Source organism: Bufo gargarizans, chromosome 2 (genome assembly GCF_014858855.1).
Source record: "Bufo gargarizans isolate SCDJY-AF-19 chromosome 2, ASM1485885v1, whole genome shotgun sequence".
Classification (NCBI taxonomy): Eukaryota; Metazoa; Chordata; class Amphibia; order Anura; family Bufonidae; genus Bufo; species Bufo gargarizans.
The window spans coordinates 622,978,377-623,003,858 of record NC_058081.1 but is presented as its reverse complement, the minus strand read 5'-3'; the positions used below and the strand labels follow the sequence as shown (position 1 = coordinate 623,003,858).

Sequence of the window (25,482 nt, the reverse complement as noted above, 5' to 3'; positions counted from 1 at the left end):
CCCCCCTTATGTGCCAGCCCAGTAGCCCCCCTTATGTGCCAGCCCAGTAGCCCCCCTTATCATGTGCCAGCCCAGTATTGTACCTATATAAAAAAATAAAAAAAAATAATACACTTATACTTACCTCCAGCAATGCGATGCGATGCAGGCCGCCTCTTCCGTCTGTGTCCCTCGCTATACGGCTCAGGGGACGCGATGACGTCATCGCGCCGCCTGCACCGGCCTGAGCTCTGATAGGCTGCCAGCACTAAGCCGGCAGCCTATCAGAGGAACAGGAGGGGACACACCTCTCCCTCCTCTGCCGCAGCACAGGCATCTGTATTGCCGTCCTGAGGACGGCAATACAGATGACTATGGAGATGAGCGCTTCCGCAATGGAGGCGCTCATCTCCTGCTCTGCCCTGCCGCCGGCCGCGGCCGCCCCCACTTGCCACCAGGGCCGCGGCCTTGCGGCACTCAGGCTTGCCGGCCCACCGGGAAATTTCCCGCTATCCCGGCAGGCCAGTCCGGCCCTGTTCCCCCCCCCCCCCCAAAAAAAAACAGCAGCCATAGTTTCTTCCAGGCAGCTGCCTAACACTCTAAAAATGAAATTGGTCGAGGTCCACAAAGCAGGAGAAGGCTATAAGAAGATAGCAAAGCGTTTTCAGGCTTCCATTCCCTCAAAATGCAATTAGAAAATGGCAGTTAACATGAACAGTGGAGGTCAAGAGAAGGTCTGGTGGACCAAGATAAATATCAGATACAGCTGCTTGTAAGATTGCTAGAAAGTCAAAACCTCCACTTGATTGCAATATCAGTAATAGGCCTCATGCACACTACTGTATTTTGTGTAACAATTATATCAGTGGGAAAATATTATTGTGATACCACTATAGATGTATTGGTGATGTACCACTACCCTGATTTTTTTTCTAATTGGATTCCAAAATCCAGTGCTAGACAGGTGGGGGAGGGGTAGTACACCATTTATTTTTTCATATATACTATATAAGAGTGGGGGACGTATTCTAATAAATTGATATTTAGTCTTTCTTTTTGACATTACATTCTACAGCAGAAGATGAAGACATATTACAAAACATCTGTGTAGCTCTCAAGAAATAAAGATGTCCAGTCAAGATGTCCCCAGTCGATTGTGCCATAAAGCCTTTCAGCACCTTCTCAATGATGAACACTTCTTGGCGTCAGCATTCTATATGGCAGCTTTTAGTTGTAATGCTCCCATTGCCCTACAAAGAGTAAAATCTCTGGACGATGGACAATACCATTCCGTAATTACAACTCTGGAGAAATGGTGTCTAGGAGAAAGTGATATACCAAAAATCAAATGCGATGGCATGGCCATTGTCTCGCTCAACCCAGGAATAGCGGCAGTCTTTCTTTCTACACTCTATCCAAATAATTTTGCTGCTTCCCTATTCAAAATGGGCACATTCCTTAAAAGTGAGCGTTATGAAGATGTGGTAACCAGATGTAACTCCTTATTGAACACATACCCTCAGCACTCCCTTGAACTTCTCTTGACCAGAGGTCTGGCTTGGATACTTTCTCAAACTCATTCAACAAATGGGGTGGTTGACTATGTCCAAATCTTTAAAAAGTACAAGGAGGAAGCAAGACAATACATATGTACTAAGCAAAGAGACCAACTGCCCCAAATTATTAAAGCCTTCCATAACTATATCTCCTCTTACAAGAACAATAACACAGAAGACAACATGAACGACTTACTTCATGACTGTTATAGCTTTCTAGCTGCCTTGGTTCCTGATGACCTCCAAATATGCAAAACCCAAGCTGCTTATTTATTTGAGGAATGTAAGTTTGAAGAATGCATAGCTGTATATTCCAGAGCCATCGAGGCTTTGTCGTTAGAAACTAAACTTAAGGAGGAGAAAATTTCTTGGTTGCTGGTGGACCGGGCAGCGGCTTACTACTCTTTAGGCTGTCGGACCAAAGAAATGGTGCAGGACTTAGCAGAGGCCTTCAGAGTCAGCCCCAGTCATGCAAGAAGACGGTTTATGGAGATCTTCTCCAGTGCAGACATTGCTAGAGTCATGGAGCGGTCCAAGATCAGCATCGAAATGCAATTTGGAGACTTCAGAGAAGCCATACGAGCTCGATCAGAGCTAAGATGTGACACTGGCACTGAACTTCTCTTACCTATCATACAGGCCCTGGAATTCTTAATCCAAAGCTCCAATGAAACTAGACGGGAGATGAACGTGCGCCTTGCAGACTGCAAACTCCTTTCTGGAAATTTCCGTACCTGTCTGGATATTTGCAACCAGTTGATCAACTCTGAGAGTAAGACTTATCAAAACACCTTATACGTTCTAAGGGGCTTCTGTCATTTTCATAATAATGAACATCAACAAGCCTTGAGGGACTTTCAGAAGATTATAGAAGATGAGTCTCCTCATCCTTCTAGTTGTGTGAGAGCTCTTTGTGGGAGAGGACTAATCCGGATGATAAGTGGAAGCTCCTATCTAACTGCCCTGGACTATATTACTGCCTGCAAGCTAAAATTAGATGAGACCTTACTGACAATTAAAACTTATGTGCCCTGGAACCAAAGAGGCCTTCTTTACAAGGTCCTACAGGAGGAAGGCGAGAAGATGCTGCACAGAAAGTCTTCTAGTACCAATGAACATGGACTGATGAGGAAAAATAAAACGGTGGAGCATGATGACGACACATCTCAAGTATGGTAATGACCAACTATCCATACCTATATGTTGCATGGGATCAGGGGAGTATCTATATGGGGTGCAGAGGTGGCAGCTGTATCAAGACCATCCATGGAACCTGATGGGGCTCCAAGCAGGGGCGTACCTAGAGCATTTGGCACCCGGGGCGAAACCTTTGTTTGGCACCTGCCCGCCCAAGAAAGTTTTCAATAATATTTATTACAAATTACACCCCCTCCCTCCCCACCTTAATTACACCCCCTCCCTTAATAACACCCCCCCTTAATTACACCCCCTCCATCCCCACCTTAATTACACCCCCCTTAATTACACGCATACCCCCTTAATTACACCCCCTCTCTTCTCCCCTTAATTACACCTCCTCCCTTAATTACACCCCCCCTTAATTACACACTCCCCCCCTTAATTACACCCCCTCCCTCCCCACCTTACCCCTCCCTTAATTACACACACACATCCCTTAATTACACCCCCCCCTTAATTACAAACCCCCACTTAATTACGCACACACACACCCCTTAATTACACAATTATTTACTCACATTTTGATGATGCCTCAGGCTCCGCCCGACCGCTGGTAATGGATCCTTCCGTAAATGGCCCCCTCCTCCTGTAGTGAATGACCCCCTCCTCCTGTAGTAAATGACCCCCTCCTCCTGTAGTGAATGACCCCCTCCTCCTGTAGTGAATGACCCCCTCCTCCTGTAGTGAATGACCCCCTCCTCCTGTAGTAAATGACCCCCTCCTCCTGTAGTGAATGATCCCTCCTTCTGTAGTCACTATCCACCTACTCTTGTAGTGAATGACCCCCTTCTCCTGTAGTGAATGGTCGATCCCCTTCTCGGCCCCGCCCCCCGCCACCTCCTCCCCCTCCATTCCCAAGCTCCAGCCTGTAACACCCTGTCAGCGGCTGCCGGAGGCGACCCCGCCCCTTCTCCTACCTCCACCAATCAGTGCAGCTTCCCGGAGCATTCCGCCTCTGCTATTGGCTGGCTATATTAAGAAAGCCGGCACGCAGCGCGGACAAGACTCACAGAAGCCGGAGAACAGATGGGAGAGCGTCCGCCTGAGTGACCGCCACATCCCGCAGTGCTCCTCCCCGTCGCAGGGCGCTACAGCCACCATGCAGCAGTGGATGGAGGGGTGACTCCGTCATGGCACCCCCCTTGTGAGTGGCACCCGGGGCGGGCTGCCCCCCCCCGCCCCCCCCCCCGCCCCCCTCTTGGTATGCCACTGGCTCCAAGTCCACTGCCCAAAGGTGTTGCTAGGGTCTCAAAAGATCTGGGGCCCCAATGAATATGGCACAATTCTCTAAGTCAACCCTCCCCCGTATCCCCAATTTAACTGTACTTGCTGTACAGCAGCACATACCTCTCACATCCAGGGCCTCCCAGGTGACATCTCCTCTGATGTAGATCTTCTCTGTCATCATCTTCTCCATTCGTTCAGGACAACTTCTTTTCGCCGTGCCTCATCTCTGCAGAGTATGACACACAGACATCTTAGCTTCCTTACTTTTCTATCATCATCCCCCAACCTGGAGTCCCAACAGTGTTATCCTGCAGCTCGCTGTGCTCCCCTATACCCCTAAATACTATCCTGAAGAAAAATTTGTGCCATACATATAGTTCCCCCATAGTAATAGTGCTCTTCAAAGTCCCACCAATAGTTCCCTTCTAGAATTCCCCCAGTAGTAATACTGCCCCCTATAGTCATAATGCTCCGCAAGAGTGCCTACATTAGTAGAAGAGCCCTCCAGTATTAATAATGCCCTCACAAAGCCCCCAGTACAAATAAGACCCACCCATTGTTCCCCCAGTGGTAACGAAGGTCTCTACAGACCCCTCAGTAGTAATAATGCCCCTCATAGTGCTCTTAGTAAAAATAAGGCAGATCCATAAGTCATTCTTATAGAGCCCCCAGCAGTACTAAGAACGCCTATTGTCCTTTGCATTTAAAATGCCCCTACAGTGCCCCCAGTATTTATATTGCCCCCTACTGTTATAATACTCACCTTGAAGTGCCCCCAGTATTTATAATGCCCTCTGCAGTCTTCTGCTGTCCTCAGAAATTGTTATTCCTCAGCCCCTCCACCATACAGTCCCATGTAAATAACATCACCCCCTCAACATTCAGTCCCATGTAAATAACATCCCTCTTTCTTCAGCCCTAACATACAGTTCCATTTAAATAACCACAACTCCCAGAATTACTCTGCCTCTCCCACTGATAATCTATCCCTTCACTTATCTCTCCTCATATAGCAGACCTCACCACAACTTCTTTCTCAGGGCTTCTCATCTTCACTGCTAAGGTCCTTCTCTTCTGCACTGGTCACATGCAACCACTGCCTTTTTCACTGATCACATGGACTGTGATGTTATCACAGGTCCTTCAGCTCTTCCAGTGCATTAGATTCAATTGTATTGCCGTCCTGAGGAGGGTAATACAGTTGTATCTATCTGTCAGGCAGTACATTTGGGGCCTGGGACAAAACATCAGGGGCCTAGGCCCCGAATTTTTAAGCCTAGCAACGCCCCTGCCACACAAGAACAGACACAGATCTCATAAGACCCCACAGCAAAACTTAGTAGGGGCTTCACTGCTCCACTCAGTTTCTCTGTATGTGTGCATTAAACACTCCTAGGCAATATCGAATCCAAAGCTCAACACTCCATGAATTTACATTTTTTTTATTAAGTGCAATAAAATGTAATTAAAAATTTGTAATTAAAAAGTCGCCCTTGGTTTAATCTAACGTCTGTGTTGTAAAAAGTGGAACAGATGCTTCACGATGATAGCACTAAGGGGGAGATTTATCACCACTCTTCAACTCCTTGTACTGGAGTAAGATGCGTCTAATTTCTTAAGAGGCCGATGCCTCTTAATAAATTTGTTGCATCTCTGCCCCTCGGTGTGCCAGAAATTCAAGTCAGCCAGGCGCTGGCGTAGACTTGAGCTATAACTTACGCCACTTTCTGCTGTAAGTTATAGTAAATCTGGGGGCCCTGCTAAACACTAAGCTCCTTTTCTTGCCACTCCAGAAAAGTGGCAAGAAACTTAAAAAGTCACAAATTATGGCACAAATATGGCGTGCCCCATGATTTGTGACTTTTTTTTACATCACAATTGTGGTGAAAAAGCTTTAGTAAAAGTTAGAACATATTTCTCAGTGTATTTACGCTGGACAACTGACATAAATATACTAATAAATCTCCCTATACACCTCTAAATCACTGCTTAGGAATAGGAATTTATACAGTTACCACTGTCTGCAATGGACGCTGTAATAATATCTTTAAACTAACCTCCCCCTAGTGGCAATTCAAACAGAATGTAGTGTTTTCATGTTGGGAAGAAGTTCAGAGCCCGACCCCCCAAGGCCTCTTAGCTGTTGTGTGGTCTGCCTCCATGGAAGGTGCACCACTACTGTCACATAAGAAGACACCAGTATTATAAATGGCACATGTTAGGTGAGGGACCTGATACAGATTTTGCTTCACATTATGCCTATGCATACAATCATACACAGTGCAGCTAAGTAACTAGTTATGCCTGAACAGCTTGACTCATTGCTGTACCAGTCTACAGAAAGCAAGAATGAATTGATTTTGCAACTAAATGTACCAATTTCTCTCAATTTAAATGAGAATAGAAAAAACATCTGCTTTTTCACAAAATAATGCCCCTCTGAACAATAGGCTGGGTCTGGTACTGCCGTTTTCATGTGAACAAAACTGAGTAGTGATCATGGAGATCTTTCTTGACTTCTTCTCAGTCATCCTATGGAAGACCACTATATTCAGTCTCTTCCCAGGGTCGCATGGTCCATTCACACATCCGTAGCGTGTTTTGCGGATCCGCGGTTCCGCAGAACACGGACACCGGCAATGTTCGTTCTGCATTTTGCGGACCGCACATCGCCGGCACTAATAGAATATGCCTATTCTTGTCCGCAATTGCGGACAAGAATAGGACATGTTCTATTTTTTTCAGGAACGGAATTGCGGATCCGGAAGTGCGGGTCCGCAATTCCGTATCCGGGCAGCACATCGTGCGGCCCAATTGAAATGAATGGGTGTGCGTACGTGTGAATGGGGCCTAAGGCGCCCCGTTGCCATATTGCGGACCGCATTTGCACGGGTGCCGTTCTGTGGGCATTCCGCATCACGGATGCGGACCCTTTCACTTTAATGGGTCTGCAAATCCGGAGATGCGGAATGGTGCGAGACGGAAGCACGGAACGGAACCCTACGGGAGCACTACGGAGTCCTTCCGTTTCGTCCCATACTTCCGTTCCGCAAAAAGATAGAACATGTCCTATCTTTTTGCGGAACGGCCGGATCGCGGACCCATTAAAGTGTATGGCTCCGTGATCCGCTGCGGCTGCTCCACGGACGGTGTTCGTGCATTGCGGTCTGCAATTTGCGGGCCGCAGCACGACTACGGGGCGTTCGTGTGCAGGAGGCCTAAGTCTGAGACTTCAAGGGGCTGTGATGCTTTGACTTCATGATCATAACTTCATATACATATATATAATACTGCAGTAATTAGGATACCTTTAGTAGTCAGTAAGACATCTAATCATTTTTCCCACTTATCCTCTAGTGATGTTTCAGGCGTACACCAGCTTGGCAGTCTCCTAATGATGCTGGATCCCACCGATGACTTGTGCCGGATTCTGTGCACGGATGCCCTCTACCAGATGGATAGGGTTGAAGAAGCTCACAAGATGCTTTCCTTAGCCCTCAACAGTAGTTCTCAAAGATCTCCAGTCCTGGCCAGATTGGCATTGCTACAGTTCAAGAAAGGTTTCATTTATGATGGAAACCAGGTAAAGCATGACATTTTATTTTCTACCTGCAGGTGTCAGCATTGTTCCATTTAGCTAAAGGGGTTTCCTGCTCTTTGGTTATTGATGACCTCACCTATCCTCTGGAGAGGCCATCAATATCAGATCAGTGGAGGTCCAACAGCACATCCAACCATCAGTTGTTTTGGCAGACACCAACACCAGAAATAAAGCAGTGGATGGAGGTGGAAGCCAGAAGCCGTGGTCTCTGACAGCATGTGCTGGCATACTGCACAACTTCCCCCATTCCAGTTGCTGCTTCATTCACTGTATTGTTTTCAGCACTAGTGGTTGCCGAAAACAGTTGATCGGTGCAGATGTATGACGTCAGATCCCACTGGTCTGATTTTGATGACCTGTCCAGAGGGATAGTTCTTCGGCATCTAAAATTAAAAATTTCCATTGAATTTGTCTTATCAAATATCTGAATTATTGGCCTTTCATAAAAAATAATACAAAATGTAAGAAAATAGAACCTTTTGATGTTTTGATATTCCAATTATCATGAACTTTAGTCACAACCAGTTCCAGCAAAAGGTTGAATGGGACCTAGTGCAGATTTCTCTTTTGCCACCCCTGCCCATCCTGATCCTGAAATATGCTATATATATACGGTATATATGGAAAGGGAAATTCTGATTGGCTAGATCCTCAGTGATCATTATCAAACTCTAAGGAGGAGATTAACCATCTATAACAGAAAACTGGTGCCCAAAAAGTCACAAACTGCATGTTTTTGCTCAAATGCCATTTCTACGCTTCTCTTGCCACTCGGTGGTGTGGAAATGGTGTGTGTGGTGCCAGGCCTGGTTTTAGCTTTGTTAGAAATGTATTGTCATTTACTATATGATTTTTCATCCGGATCCATCTCACAAATGCATCCGTTTGCGTCCAGGAACTGCCTGCCGGAATCCTCTGCCGCAAGTGTGAAAGTACCCTTAATCATCAGTTAAAAAACCGCAGCAGCATGTTTTATGCCAGTGCCGCACCGCGTGACCCTAGTCTAGCAATTTCTGCAGCGCTGGATTTTCCTAATATACTTGATTTATTCACTACAGACCACTCCTCTGTTTCCATGTATGCAGGTCAATAGGTGTCAGAAGCAGACTGCCCCCTAGTGGTGGCAGCAAGAAAATTGGCTAGGGTGGGGGTTAATTGAGGAATAGACCTCTTTCATTTTAGGATGGATCTACCCGGCGACACACATTGCATGGCCTACGATGACAGTGCAGCGTGGCAGTATTGCAATACAATAAAAATGAATGGGGTCACGTTGTTGGAGTCGCAGACCAACAATCGCACGAAGTCCAGCAAGTTGGGATTTCTTGTGCCTGTTGAGAATGCAACCCCATTCACTTTCATTATGCTGCGATGTACAGTCAGAGCGCGATGCAGCTATCTGTGGTCGTGCAATATGTGTCCCAGCCAAAGTCGGCACGTAGCCCCTGCCTCATTGAGTGTGCGAAAGAAAGTCTGTCAGCAGTTTTGTCAGTACAAAACTGCTGACAGATATATGTAGGGCCAGGGGGCAGGAGGTCCTACATACCTGTCACTGGTTTTAATCCAAACAGTGAGGTAAAAATGAAAGGGGTTACCTGGGTATACATTTTTCCCTTTCCATGTTCTTCCTCAGTCAGGGCCTGCAAATTATTAATGCACTTGCACTACTGTTTCTGTCGTAGGGTGCATCCACATGACGATTTGTATTTTGCGGATGACGTCTGTGTGACATCAGTGTTGCATCCGTTTTTTTTGCAGATCCATTGTAACAATGCCTGTCCTTGTCCGTAAGTCAGACAAAAATAGGACATGTTCTACCTTATTGCGGACATATGGATACGGAGAGCACAAGGTGTGCATTTCTTGTGGATAGGATGTGGACCCATTGAGATGAATGGGTCTGCATCCTATCCGCAAGAAATGCAGACCGGACGTGGACCAAAAATGCGGTTGTGTGAAGGGGGCCTCACTCTGGAGACCAGGAGAGTGGTCATGTGACTGTGCCCTCTGTGGACATCACAACCAGGCCTCCCGTGATTCCCTCAGTCAGAATCCCTGCCCAAATGGTGATGTTAGACCCATGTGATCTAGAATGGGCTGGTCCATGCTCTCGGTCTGCAAGCAGGGTAGGCGGAGTTCACTGCTAGTCATAACAAAGTTGTGTGGGAGGAGTCAGCAAGAGGATGATGGAGGGTGTAGTGATTGGGAAGTGTTGTGGCTGCAGCTCATCTACGCCCACACCCTGGAGGGCAGCCGGAGCATGGAGAAGGAAGTGAAGACTCAGGAACAGTTGACAGCACACTACTATGCTCTGCAGCAGACCAGACCAGGTTTACACAGTTAAATGAAATTTTTTAGGATCCCACACAATCTCTTTAACTTTGATTATTGAGGGAGCTACTATCGCAGGTGCACAAAAAGTGTGCTGGGGACATGCCCGCAGGCAGCAGGGCTTCAGACTCAGTGTTTAAAGGGGTTCTGCACTTTGTTTAAACTGATGATCTATCCTTTGGATAGATCATCAGCTTCTGATCGGCGGGGGTCCGACACCCGGGACCCCCGCCGATCAGCTGTTTGAGAAGGCAGCGGCGCTCCAGCAGAGCTGCGGCCTTCTCACTGTTTACCGCAGGCCCAGTGACGTCACGACTAGTATCACTGGCCTGGGCGCGGCTAAGCTCCGTTCCCTTGAATGGAGCTTAGCCGCGCCCAGGCCAGTTGATACAAGTCATGATGTCACTCAGCCAGCGGTAAACAGTGAGAAGGCCGCGGTGCTGCTGGAGCGCCGCCGGGGTGTCGGACCCCTGCCAATCAGAAGCTGATGATCTATCCAGAGGAAAGATCATCAGTTTAAACAAGGTGCAGAACCCCTTTAAGCCACTCCACAGCCCCTCACATCTGCTGGAAGTGACAGCTGTAGTGTTCAACCTATTACCTCCTGTCGTCTGTCGATAGAACTGCTGACAGACTCTCTTTAAGGACTTTTTACATGGGCCAAGGATTGGGTCAATTGTCAGGAATAGGGATGAGCGAACTCGAACTGTATAGTTCGGGTTCGTACCGAATTTTGGGGTGTCCGTGACACGGACCCGAACCCGGACATTTTCGTAAAAGTCCGGGTTCAGGTTCGGTGTTCGTCGCTTTCTTCGCGCTTTTGTGACGCTTTCTTGGCGCTTTTTGAAAGGCTGCAAAGCAGCCAATCAACAAGCGTCATACTACTTGCCCCAAGAGGCCATCACAGCCATGCCTACTATTGGCATGGCTGTGATTGGCCAGAGCACCATGTGACCCAGCCTCTATTTAAGCTGGAGTCACATAGCGCCGCCCGTCACTCTGCTCTGATTAGCGTAGGGAGAGGTTGCGGCTGCGACAGTAGGGCGAGATTAGGCAGATTAACTCCTCCAAAGGACTTGATTAACTGATCGATCTGCAGCTGTGGATCATTGAGCTGCTGATCCTCAATTGCTCACTGTTTTTAGGCTGCCCAGACCGTTTGTCAGTCACATTTTTCTGGGGTGATCGGCGGCCATTTTGTGTCTTGTGGTGCGCCAGCACAAGCTGCGACCAAGTGCATTTAACCCTCAATGGTGTGGTTGTTTTTTGGCTAAAGCCTACATCAGGGTGAAGCTGTCACACCAAGTGCATTTAACCAGCAATAGTCTGTTTATTTTTTGGCCATATACTACATCAGGGGCAAGCTGCGCCTGTCACCAAGTGCATTTAACCCTCAATGGTGCGTTTGTTTTTTGGCTAAAGCCTACATCAGGGTGAAGCTGTCACACCAAGTGCATTTAACCAGCAATAGTCTGTTTATTTTTTGGCCATATACTACATCAGGGGCAAGCTGCGCCCGTCACCAAGTGCATTTAACCCTCAGTAGTGTGGTTGGTCAAGCTATCACACCAAGTGCATTTAACCAGCAATAGTCTGTTCATTTTTTGGCCATATACTAAATCAGGGGCAAGCTGCGCCCGTCACCAAGTGCATTTAACCAGCAATAGTCTGTTCATTTTTTGGCCATATACTACATCAGGGGCAAGCTGCGCCCGTCACCAAGTGCATTTAACCCTCAGTAGTGTGGTTGGTCAAGCTGTGACACCAAGTGCATTTAACCAGCAATAGTCTGTTCATTTTTTGGCCATATACTACATCAGGGGCAAGCTGCGCCCATCACCAAGTGCATTTAACCAGCAATAGTGTGGTTATTTTTTGGCCATATCCCAGTCTAATTCTGTCACTAAATCCATACCGGTCACCCAGCGCCTAAATACTAGGCCTCAAATTTATATCCCGCTAAATCTCTCGTTACCGCTGTCCTGTTGTGGCTGGGAAAGTTATTTAGTGTCCGTCAAAGCACATTTTTTGTTCTGGGTTGAAATACAATTCCCAATTTAGCAATTTAAAAATTTAGTGGTTTCTGCTGTATCAGAGCTATTTGAAATCTATCCCTAAAAGGGTATATAATATTCAAGGTGCACATAGGGTCATTCAGAATAACTTCACACACCCGCTACTGTGCATTTCCAAGTCTAATTCTGTCACTAAACCCATACCTGTCACCCAGCGCCTAAATACTAGGCCTCAAATTCATATCCAGCTAAATCTGTCGTTAGTGCTGTAGCTGGGCGAGTTATTTAGTGTCCGTTCAAGCACATTTCTTGTTCTGGGTTGAAATACAATTCCCAATTTAGCAATTTCATAATTTAGTGGTTTCTGCTATATCAGAGCTATTTGAAATCTATCCCTAAAAGGGTAGATCATATTGAAGGTGCACATAGGGACATTCAGAATAACTTCACACACCCGCTACTGTGCATTTCCAAGTCTAATTCTGTCACTAAACCCATACCTGTCACCCAGCGCCTAAATACTAGGCCTCAAATTTATATCCAGCTAAATCTGTCCTTAGTGCTGTAGCTGGGCGAGTTATTTAGTGTCCGTTCAAGCACATTTCTTGTTCTGGGTTGAAATACAATTCCCAATTTAGCAATTTCATAATTTAGTGGTTTCTGCTATATCAGAGCTATTTGAAATCTATCCCTAAAAGGGTAGATCATATTGAAGGTGCACATAGGGACATTCAGAATAACTTCACACACCCGCTACTGTGCATTTCCAAGTCTAATTCTGTCACTAAACCCATACCTGTCACCCAGCGCCTAAATACTAGGCCTCAAATTTATATCCAGCTAAATCTGTCCTTAGTGCTGTAGCTGGGCGAGTTATTTAGTGTCCGTTCAAGCACATTTCTTGTTCTGGGTTGAAATACAATTCCCAATTTAGCAATTTCATAATTTAGTGGTTTCTGCTATATCAGAGCTATTTGAAATCTATCCCTAAAAGGGTATATAATATTCAAGGTGCACATTGGGTCATTCAGAATAACTTCACACACACCCGCTACTGTGTATTTCCAAGTCTAATTCTGTCACTAAACCCATACCTGTCACCCAGCGCCTAAATACTAGGCCTCAAATTCATATCCAGCTAAATCTGTCGTTAGTGCTGTAGCTGGGCGAGTTATTTAGTGTCCGTTCAAGCACATTTCTTGTTCTGGGTTGAAATACAATTCCCAATTTAGCAATTTCATAATTTAGTGGTTTCTGCTATATCAGAGCTATTTGAAATCTATCCCTAAAAGGGTAGATCATATTGAAGGTGCACATAGGGACATTCAGAATAACTTCACACACCCGCTACTGTGCATTTCCAAGTCTAATTCTGTCACTAAACCCATACCTGTCACCCAGCGCCTAAATACTAGGCCTCAAATTTATATCCAGCTAAATCTGTCCTTAGTGCTGTAGCTGGGCGAGTTATTTAGTGTCCGTTCAAGCACATTTCTTGTTCTGGGTTGAAATACAATTCCCAATTTAGCAATTTCATAATTTAGTGGTTTCTGCTATATCAGAGCTATTTGAAATCTATCCCTAAAAGGGTATATAATATTCAAGGTGCACATTGGGTCATTCAGAATAACTTCACACACACCCGCTACTGTGTATTTCCAAGTCTAATTCTGTCACTAAACCCATACCTGTCACCCAGCGCCTAAATACTAGGCCTCAAATTTATATCCTGCTAAATCTCTCGTTAACGCTGTCCTGTTGTGGCTGGGAAAGTTATTTAGTGTCCGTCAAAGCACATTTTTTGTTCTGGGTTGAAATACAATTCCCAATTTAGCAATTTCATAATTTAGTGGTTTCTGCTATATCAGAGCTATTTGAAATCTATCCCTAAAAGGGTATATAATATTCAAGGTGCACATTGGGTCATTCAGAATAACTTCACACACACCCGCTACTGTGTATTTCTAAGTCTAATTCTGTCACTAAACCCATACCTGTCACCCAGCGCCTAAATACTAGGCCTCAAATTTATATCCTGCTAAATCTCTCGTTAACGCTGTCCTGTTGTGGCTGGGAAAGTTATTTAGTGTCCGTCAAAGCACATTTTTTGTTCTGGGTTGAAATACAATTCCCAATTTAGCAATTTCATAATTTAGTGGTTTCTGCTATATCAGAGCTATTTGAAATCTATCCCTAAAAGGGTAGATCATATTGAAGGTGCACATAGGGACATTCAGAATAACTTCACACACCCGCTACTGTGCATTTCCAAGTCTAATTCTGTCACTAAACCCATACCTGTCACCCAGCGCCTAAATACTAGGCCTCAAATTTATATCCATGCTAAATCTGTCCGTTACGCTGCTGTAGCTGGGCGAAGTTATTTAGTGTCCGTCAAGCACATTTCTTGTTCTGGGTTGAAATACAATTCCCAATTTAGCAATTTCATAATTTAGTGGTTTCTGCTATATCAGAGCTATTTGAAATCTATCCCTAAAAGGGTATATAATATTCAAGGTGCACATTGGGTCATTCAGAATAACTTCACACACACCCGCTACTGTGTATTTCTAAGTCTAATTCTGTCACTAAACCCATACCTGTCACCCAGCGCCTAAATACTAGGCCTCAAATTTATATCCTGCTAAATCTCTCGTTAACGCTGTCCTGTTGTGGCTGGGAAAGTTATTTAGTGTCCGTCAAAGCACATTTTTTGTTCTGGGTTGAAATACAATTCCCAATTTAGCAATTTCATAATTTAGTGGTTTCTGCTATATCAGAGCTATTTGAAATCTATCCCTAAAAGGGTATATAATATTCAAGGTGCACATTGGGTCATTCAGAATAACTTCACACACACCCGCTACTGTGTATTTCTAAGTCTAATTCTGTCACTAAACCCATACCTGTCACCCAGCGCCTAAATACTAGGCCTCAAATTTATATCCTGCTAAATCTCTCGTTAACGCTGTCCTGTTGTGGCTGGGAAAGTTATTTAGTGTCCGTCAAAGCACATTTTTTGTTCTGGGTTGAAATACAATTCCCAATTTAGCAATTTCATAATTTAGTGGTTTCTGCTATATCAGAGCTATTTGAAATCTATCCCTAAAAGGGTATATAATATTCAAGGTGCACATTGGGTCATTCAGAATAACTTCACACACACCCGCTACTGTGTATTTCTAAGTCTAATTCTGTCACTAAACCCATACCTGTCACCCAGCGCCTAAATACTAGGCCTCAAATTTATATCCTGCTAAATCTCTCGTTAACGCTGTCCTGTTGTGGCTGGGAAAGTTATTTAGTGTCCGTCAAAGCACATTTTTTGTTCTGGGTTGAAATACAATTCCCAATTTAGCAATTTCATAATTTAGTGGTTTCTGCTATATCAGAGCTATTTGAAATCTATCCCTAAAAGGGTATATAATATTCAAGGTGCACATTGGGTCATTCAGAATAACTTCACACACACACGCTTCTGTGCATTTCCAAGTCTAATTCTGTCACTAAATCCATACCGGTCACCCAGCGCCTAAATACTAGGCCTCAAATTTATATCCCGCTGAATTTGAATACAATACATTGGGCCAAATAATATATTTGTTGTTGTGGTGAACCATAACAATGAGAAAAACATCTAGTAAGGGACGCGGACGTGGACATGGTCGTGGTGGTGTTAGTGGACCCTCTGGTGCTGGGAGAGGACGTGGCCGTTCTGCCACATCCACACGTCCTAGTGTACCAACTACCTCAGGTCCCAGTAGCCGCCAGAATTTACAGCGATATATGGTGGGGCCCAATGCCGTTCTAAGGATGGTAAGGCCTGAGCAGGTACAGGCATTAGTCAATTGGGTGGCCGACAGTGGATCCAGCACGTTCACATTATCTCCCACCCAGTCTTCTGCAGAAAGCGCACAGATGGCGCCTGAAAACCAACCCCATCAGTCTGTCACATCACCCCCATGCATACCAGGGAAACTGTCTCAGCCTCAAGTTATGCAGCAGTCTCTTATGCTGTTTGAAGACTCCGCTGGCAGGGTTTCCCAAGGGCATCCACCTAGCCCTTCCCCAGCGGTGAAAGACATAGAATGCACTGACGCACAACCACTTATGTTTCCTGATGATGAGGACATGGGAATACCACCTCAGCATGTCTCTGATGATGACGAAACACAGGTGCCAACTGCTGCGTCTTTCTGCAGTGTGCAGACTGAACAGGAGGTCAGGGATCAAGACTGGGTGGAAGACGATGCAGGGGACGATGAGGTCCTAGACCCCACATGGAATGAAGGTCGTGCCACTGACTTTCACAGTTCGGAGGAAGAGGCAGTGGTGAGACCGAGCCAACAGCGTAGCAAAAGAGGGAGCAGTGGGCAAAAGCAGAACACCCGCCGCCAAGAGACTCCGCCTGCTACTGACCGCCGCCATCTGGGACCGAGCACCCCAAAGGCAGCTTCAAGGAGTTCCCTGGCATGGCACTTCTTCAAACAATGTGCTGACGACAAGACCCGAGTGGTTTGCACGCTGTGCCATCAGAGCCTGAAGCGAGGCATTAACGTTCTGAACCTGAGCACAACCTGCATGACCAGGCACCTGCATGCAAAGCATGAACTGCAGTGGAGTAAACACCTTAAAACCAAGGAAGTCACTCAGGCTCCCCCTGCTACCTCTTCTGCTGCTGCCGCCTCGGCCTATTCTGCTGCTGCCGCCTCGGCCTCTTCCTCCGCCTCTGGAGGAACGTTGGCACCTGCCGCCCAGCAAACAGGGGATGTACCACCAACACCACCACCACCACCTCCGTCACCAAGCGTCTCAACCATGTCACACGCCAGCGTTCAGCTCTCCATCTCACAAACATTTGATAGAAAGCGTAAATTCCCACCTAGCCACCCTCGATCCCTGGCCCTGAATGCCAGCATTTCTAAACTACTGGCCTATGAAATGCTGTCATTTAGGCTGGTGGACACAGACAGCTTCAAACAGCTCATGTCGCTTGCTGTCCCACAGTATGTTGTTCCCAGCCGGCACTACTTCTCCAAGAGAGCCGTGCCTTCCCTGCACAACCAAGTATCCGATAAAATCAAGTGTGCACTGCGCAACGCCATCTGTAGCAAGGTCCACCTAACCACAGATACGTGGACCAGTAAGCACGGCCAGGGACGCTATATCTCCCTAACTGCACACTGGGTAAATGTAGTGGCAGCTGGGCCCCAGGCGGAGAGCTGTTTGGCGCACGTCCTTCCGCCGCCAAGGATCGCAGGGCAACATTCTTTGCCTCCTGTTGCCACCTCCTCCTTCTCGGCTTCCTCCTCCTCTTCTTCCACCTGCTCATCCAGTCAGCCACACACCTTCACCACCAACTTCAGCACAGCCCGGGGTAAACGTCAGCAGGCCATTCTGAAACTCATATGTTTGGGGGACAGGCCCCACACCGCACAGGAGTTGTGGCGGGGTATTGAACAACAGACCGACGAGTGGTTGCTGCCGGTGAGCCTCAAGCCCGGCCTGGTGGTGTGTGATAATGGGCGAAATCTCGTTGCAGCTCTGGGACTAGCCAATTTGACGCACATCCCTTGCTTGGCGCATGTGCTGAATTTGGTGGTGCAGAAGTTCATTCACAACTACCCCGACATGTCAGAGCTGCTGCATAAAGTGCGGGCCGTCTGTTCGCGCTTCCGGCGTTCACATCCTGCTGCTGCTCGCCTGTCTGCGCTACAGCGTAACTTCGGCCTTCCCGCTCACCGCCTCATATGCGACGTGCCCACCAGGTGGAACTCCACCTTGCACATGCTGGACAGACTGTGCGAGCAGCAGCAGGCCATAGTGGAGTTTCAGCTGCAGCACGCACGGGTCAGTCGCACTACAGAACAGCACCACTTCACCACCAATGACTGGGCCTCCATGCGAGACCTGTGTGCCCTGTTGCGCTGTTTCGAGTACTCCACCAACATGGCCAGTGGCGATGACACCGTTATCAGCGTTACAATACCACTTCTATGTCTCCTTGAGAAAACACTTAGGGCGATGATGGAAGAGGAGGTGGCCCAGGAGGAGGAGGAGGAGGAGGAGGAAGAGGGGTCATTTTTAGCACTTTCAGGCCAGTCTCTTCGAAGTGACTCAGAGGGAGGTTTTTGGCAACAGCAGAGGCCAGGTACAAATGTGGCCAGCCAGGGCCCACTACTGGAGGACGAGGAGGACGAGGATGAGGAGGAGGTGGAGGAGGATGAGGATGAAGCATGGTCACAGCGGGGTGGCACCCAACGCAGCTCGGGTCCATCACTGGTGCGTGGCTGGGGGGAAAGGCAGGACGATGACGATACGCCTCCCACAGAGGACAGCTTGTCCTTACCCCTGGGCAGCCTGGCACACATGAGCGACTACATGCTGCAGTGCCTGCGCAACGACAGCAGAGTTGCCCACATTTTAACCTGTGCGGACTACTGGGTTGCCACCCTGCTGGATCCACGCTACAAAGACAATGTGCCCACCTTACTTCCTGCACTGGAGCGTGATAGGAAGATGCGCGAGTACAAGCGCACGTTGGTAGACGCGCTACTGAGAGCATTCCCAAATGTCACAGGGGAACAAGTGGAAGCCCAAGGCCAAGGCAGAGGAGGAGCAAGAGGTCGCCAAGGCAGCTGTGTCACGGCCAGCTCCTCTGAGGGCAGGGTTAGCATGGCAGAGATGTGGAAAACTTTTGTCAACACGCCACAGCTAACTGCACCACCACCTGATACGCAACGTGTTAGCAGGAGGCAACATTTCACTAACATGGTGGAACAGTACGTGTGCACACCCCTCCACGTACTGACTGATGGTTCGGCCCCATTCAACTTCTGGGTCTCTAAATTGTCCACGTGGCCAGAGCTAGCCTTTTATGCCTTGGAGGTGCTGGCCTGCCCGGCAGCCAGCGTTTTGTCTGAACGTGTATTCAGCACGGCAGGGGGCGTCATTACAGACAAACGCAGCCGCCTGTCTACAGCCAATGTGGACAAGCTGACGTTCATAAAAATGAACCAGGCATGGATCCCACAGGACCTGTCCGTCCCTTGTCCAGATTAGACATTAACTACCTCCCCATAACCATATATTATTGGACTCCAGGGCACTTCCTCATTCAATCCTATTTTTATTTTCATTTTACCATTATATTGCGAGGCTACCCAAAGTTGAATGAACCTCTCCTCTGCCTGTGTGCTAGGCCTAAATATATGCCAATGGACTGTTGCAGTGGTGGCTGACATGAAGCCTGATTCTCTGCTATGACATGCAGACTAATTCTCTGCTGACATGAAGCCAGATTGTCTGTTACGGGACCTCTCTCCTCTGCCTGGGTGCTGGGCCTAAATTTATGACAATGGACTGTTGCAGTGGTGGCTGACGTGAAGCCTGATTCTCTGCTATGACATGCAGACTGATTCTCTGCTGACATGAAGACAGATTCTCTGTTACGGGACCTCTCTCCTCTGCCTGTGTGCTAGGCCTAAATATATGCCAATGGACTGTTGCAGTGGTGGGTGACGTGAAGCCTCATTCTCTGCTATGACATGCAGACTGATTCTCTGCTGACATGAAGCCAGATCGTCTGTTACGGGACCTCTCTGCTCTGCCTGTGTGCTAGGCCTAAATATATGCCAATGGACTGTTGCAGTGGTGGGTGACGTGAAGCCTCATTCTCTGCTATGACATGCAGACTGATTCTCTGCTGTCATGAAGCCAGATTGTCTGTTACGGGACCTCTCTGCTCTGCCTGTGTGCTAGGCCTAAATATATGCCAATGGACTGTTGCAGTGGTGGCTGACGTGAAGCCTCATTCTCTGCTATGACATGCAGACTGATTCTCTGCTGACATGAAGCCAGATTCTCTGTTACGGGACCTCTCTCCTCTGCCTGTGTGTGTGCTGGGCCTAAATATATGCCAATGGACTGTTGCAGTGGTGGCTGACGTGAAGCCTCATTCTCTGCTATGACATGCAGACTAATTCTCTGCTGACATGAAGACAGATTCTCTGTTACGGGACCTCCCTCCTCTGCCTGGGTGCTGGGCCTAAATATATGCCAATGGACTGTTGCAGTGGTGGCTGACGTGAAGCCTCATTCTCTGCTATGACATGCAGACTAATTCTCTGCTGACATGAAGACAGATTCTCTGTTACGGGACCTCTCTCCTCTGCCTGGGTGCCGGGGCCTAAATATCTGAGAATGGACTGTTCCAGTGGTGGGTGACGGGAAGCCAGATTCTCTGCTATGGAACCTCTCTCCAATTGATTTTGGTTAATTTTTATTTATTTAATTTTTATTTTAATTCATTTCCCTATCCACATTTGTTTGCAGGGGATTTACCTACATGTTGCTGCCTTTTGCAGCCCTCTAGCTCTTTCCTGGGCTGTTTTACAGCCTTTTTAGTGCCGAAAAGTTCGGGTCCCCATTGACTTCAATGGGGTTCGGGTTCGGGACGAAGTTCGGATCGGGTTCGGATCCCGAACCCGAACATTTCCGGGATGTTCGGCCGAACTTCTCGAACCCGAACATCCAGGTGTTCGCTCAACTCTAGTCAGGAACAAATGATAGTTGTAAATGTGCTGCTGATCATCCGCTGAATGTTCTCTTGCTGGATGATTTTTCATTTATATGACACATAAAATCTTTGTTGGCGCCACTTTGCCTGTTTAAACAGAGATCTACTGCCCACAAACAATGAATCTGTATGGGAATGAATGATCACAGTAAGAGCTCATGTACACGACAGTATGTGTTTTACAGTCTGCAAAAAACGGATCTGCAAAAAATATGGATAACGTCTATGTGCATTCTGTATTTTGCAGAACAGAACAGCCGGCCCCTAATAGAACAGTACGATCCTTGTCCATAATGCGGACAATAATAGGACATGTTCTATTTTTTTGCGGAACGGACATATGGAAACACAGAATGCACACGCAGCAACCAGTTTTTTTTGCAGACCTATTGAAATGAAGGAACGGATACGGAAAGAAAATACGTTTGTGTGCATGAGCCCTGACAATCATTCACCCCCATACAGAGGGAATTAATTCTGTCTGTAAATGCAGCTTTTACAGCCCTGCAATGATCGGAAATCAACAGTTCGTTACCGATCATTGCCCTGAATAGTGAATAGTTTATGCTGCTGGTTGTCATCGTAAAAATAAAGCTAGGTATAGCAGTAAGGCCTCATGCACACGACAGTATTTTTTCACGGTCCGCAAAACGGGGTTCCGTTGTTCCTTGATCCGTGTCCGTTTTTTCTTCCGTGTGTCTTCCGTGATTTTTGGAGGATCACCAGACATGAAGGAAAGTTAAAAAAAAAGTTTTTTGGGTGTCCGCCTGGCCGTGCGGAGCCAAACGGATCCGTCCTGACTTACAATGCAAGTCAATGGGGACGGATCCGTTTGACGTTGACACAATATGGTGCAATTGCAAACGGATCCGTCCCCATCTGAGTTTTCTCCAATCCGATGGTATATTTTAACTTGAAGCGTCCCCATCACCATGGGAACGCCTCTATGTTAGAATATACCATCGGATTTGAGTTACATCGTGAAAACTCAGATCCGACAGTATATTCTAACACAGAGGCGTTCCCATGGTGATGGGGACGCTTCAAGTTAGAATATACTAAGAACTGTGGACATGACTGCCCCCTGCTCCCTGGCAGCATCCGATCTCTTACAGGGAGCTGTGATCCGCACTGGCCACCAATGAATTGAATTCAGGGGAGGGAGGGGGAGGGCCGCACTGGCCACCAATGAATTGAATACAGGGGAGGGAGGGAGGGGGGCCGCACTGGCCACCAATGAATTTAATACAGGGGAGGGAGGGAGGGGGTCCGCACTGGCCACCAATGAATTTAATACAGGGGAGGGAGGGGGGCCGCACTGGTCACCAATGAATTAAAAACTGGGGAGGGACGGGGGTCTGCCCCCTGCTGCCTGGCAGCACCTGATCTCTTACAGTGGGCTATGATACGCACAATTAACCCCTCAGGTGCGGCCCTGTAAGAGATCAGGTGCTGCCAGGCAGCAGGGGGCAGTCATGTACACAGTTCTTAGTATACAGGTCCTTCTCCAAAAATTAGCATATTGTGATAAAGTTCATTATTTTCTGTAATGTACTGATAAACATTAGACTTTCATATATTTTAGATTCATTACACACCAACTGAAGTAGTTCAAGCCTTTTATTGTTTTAATATTGATGATTTTGGCATACAGCTCATGAAAACCCAAAACTCCTATCTAAAAAAATTAGCATATTTCATCCGACCAATAAAAGAAAAGTGTTTTTAATACAAAAAAAGTCAACCTTCAAATAATTATGTTCAGTTATGCACTCAATACTTGGTCGGGAATCCTTTTGCAGAAATGACTGCTTCAATGCGGCGTGGCATGGAGGCAATCAGCCTGTGGCACTGCTGAGGTGTTATGGAGGCCCAGGATGCTTCGATAGCGGCCTTAAGCTCATCCAGAGTGTTGGGTCTTGCGTCTTTCAACTTTCTCTTCCCAATATCCCACAGATTCTCTATGGGGTTCAGGTCAGGAGAGTTGGCAGGCCAATTGAGCCCAGTAATACCATGGTCAGTAAACCATTTACCAGTGGTTTTGGCACTGTGAGCAGGTGCCAGGTCGTGCTGAAAAATGAAATCTTCATCTCCATAAAGCTTTTCAGCAGATGGAAGCATGAAGTGCTCCAAAATCTCCTGATAGCTAGCTGCATTGCCCCTGCCCTTGATAAAACACAGTGGACCAACACCAGCAGCTGACATGGCACCCCAGACCATCACTGACTGTGGGTACTTGACACTGGACTTCAGGCATTTTGGCATTTCCCTCTCCCCAGTCTTCCTCCAGACTCTGGCACCTTGATTTCCGAATGACATGCAAAATTTGCTTTCATCCGAAAAAAGTACTTTGGACCACTGAGCAACAGTCCAGTGCTGCTTCTCTGTAGCCCAGGTCAGGCGCTTCTGCCGCTGTTTCTGGTTCAAAAGTGGCTTGACCTGGGGAATGCGGCACCTGTAGCCCATTTCCTGCACATGCCTGTACACGGTGGCTCTGGATGTTTCTACTCCAGACTCAGTCCACTGCTTCCGCAGGTCCCCCAAGGTCTGGAATCGGTCCTTCTCCATAATCTTCCTCAGGGTCCGGTCACCTCTTCTCGTTGTGCAGCGTTTTCTGCCACACTTTTTCCTTCCCACAGACTTCCCACTGAGGTGCCTTGATACAGCACTCTGGGAACAGCCTATTCGTTCAGAAATTTCTTTCTGTGTCTTACCCTCTTGCTTGAGGGTGTCAATGATGGCCTTCTGGACAGCAGTCAGGTCGGCAGTCTTACCCATGATTGCGGTTTTGAGTAATGAACCAGGCTGGGAGTTTTTAACCACCTCCGGACCGCCTAACGCAGATGTGCGGTCCGGAGGTGGCGGCCCTGCGCAGAGTCACGCATATACGCGTATACGCATATACGCGAGGGCCGGGATTTCCTGTGTACGTGCGCACACAGGCGCGCGCGCTCACAGGAACGGAAGGTAAGCGAGTAAATCTCCAGCCTGCCAGCGGCGATCGCTCGCTGGCAGGCTGGAGATCCGAATTTTTTAACCCCTAACAGGTATATTAGACGCTGTTTTCATAACAGCGTCTAATATACCTCCTACCTGGTCCTCTGGTGGTCCCTTTTGTTAGGATCGACCACCAGAGGACTCAGGTAGGTCAGTACAGTCGCACCAAACACCACACTACACTACACCCCCCCCGTCACTTATTAACCCCTTATAAACCCCTGATCACCCATGATCACCCCATATAAACTCCCTGATCACCCCCCTGTCATTGATCACCGCCCTGTCATTGATCACCCCCCTGTCAGGCTCCGTTCAGACGTCCGTATGATTTTTACGGATCCACGGATACATGGATCGGATCCGCAAAAAGCATACGGACGTCTGAATGGAGCCTTACAGGGGGGTGATCAATGACAGGCGGGTGATCACCCATATACACTCCCTGATCACCCCCTGTCATTGATCACCCCCCTGTAAGGCTCCATTCAGACGTCCGCATGATTTTTACGGATCCATGGATACATGGATCGGATCCGCAAAACACATGCGGACGTCTGAATGGAGCTTTACAGGGGGTGATCAATGACAGGCGGGTGATCACCCATATACACTCCCTGATCACCCCCCTGTCATTGATCACCCCCCTGTAAGGCTCCATTCAGACGTCCGCATGTGTTTTGTGGATCCGATCCATGTATCCATGGATCCGTAAAAAATCATGCGGATGTCTGAATGGATCCTTACAGGGGGGGTGATCAGTGACAGGGGGGTGATCATCCTGATCACCCCCTGTCATTGATAACCCCCCTGTAAGGCTCCATTCAGACGTCCGCATGTGTTTTGTGGATCCGATCCATGTATCCATGGATCCGTAAAAAATCATGCGGATGTCTGAATGAAACCTTACAGGGGGGGTGATCATTGACAGGGGGGTGATCACCCTGATCACCCTGATCACCCCCTGTCATTGATAACCCCCCTGTAAGGCTCCATTCAGACGTCCGCATGTGTTTTGTGGATCCGATCCATGTATCCATGGATCCGTAAAAATCATGCGGATGTCTGAATGGAGCCTTACAGGGGGGTGATCAGTGACAGGGGGGTGATCACCCTGATCACCCTGATCACCCCATGTCATTGATAACCCCCCTGTAAGGCTCCATTCAGACGTCCGCATGTGTTTTGTGGATCCGATCCATGTATCCATGGATCCGTAAAAAATCATGCGGATGTCTGAATGGAGCCTTACAGGGGGGGTGATCAGTGACAGGGGGGTGATCACCCTGATCACCCCCTGTCATTGATAACCCCCCTGTAAGGCTCCATTCAGACGTCCGCATGTGTTTTGTGGATCCGATCCATGTATCCATGGATCCGTAAAAAATCATGCGGATGTCTGAATGGAACCTTACAGGGGGGGTGATCATTGACAGGGGGGTGATCACCCTGATCACCCCCTGTCATTGATAACCCCCCTGTAAGGCTCCATTCAGACGTCCGCATGTGTTTTGTGGATCCGATCCATGTATCCATGGATCCGTAAAAATCATGCGGATGTCTGAATGGAGCCTTACAGGGGGGGGTGATCAGTGACAGGGGGGTGATCACCCTGATCACCCCCTGTCATTGATAACCCCCCTGTAAGGCTCCATTCAGACGTCCGCATGTGTTTTGCGGATCCGATCCATGGATCCGTAAAAATTATACGGACGTCTGAATGGAGCCTTACAGGGGGGTGATCAATGACAGGGGGGTGATCAGGGAGTCTATATGGGTGATCACCCCCCTGTCATTGATCACCCCCCTGTCATTGATCACCACCCTGTCATTGATCACCCCCCCCTGGTAAGGCTCCATTCAGACATTTTTTTTGGCACAAGTTAGCGGAAATTTTTTGTTTGTTTTTGTTTTTTCTTACAAAGTCTCATATTCCACTAACTTGTGTCAAAAAATAAAATCTCACATGGACTCACCATACCCCTCACGGAATCCAAA

General features: G+C 47.5%; 1 protein-coding gene across 1 annotated transcript in view; it reads left to right on the top strand.

Moving 5' to 3' along the window:
* The first annotated feature begins 2,453 nt into the window (after nucleotides 1-2,453).
* TTC34 (tetratricopeptide repeat domain 34) overlaps nucleotides 2,454-25,482 on the top strand; it is a 154,995-nt gene continuing 131,966 nt past the window's right edge. Inside the window, exons 1-2 of the mRNA XM_044278347.1 lie at nucleotides 2,454-2,710; nucleotides 7,320-7,545. Coding sequence (XP_044134282.1) covers nucleotides 2,469-2,710; nucleotides 7,320-7,545 — 468 coding nt within the window. The 5' untranslated portion in view covers nucleotides 2,454-2,468. The remainder of the gene's footprint in view (nucleotides 2,711-7,319; nucleotides 7,546-25,482) is intronic.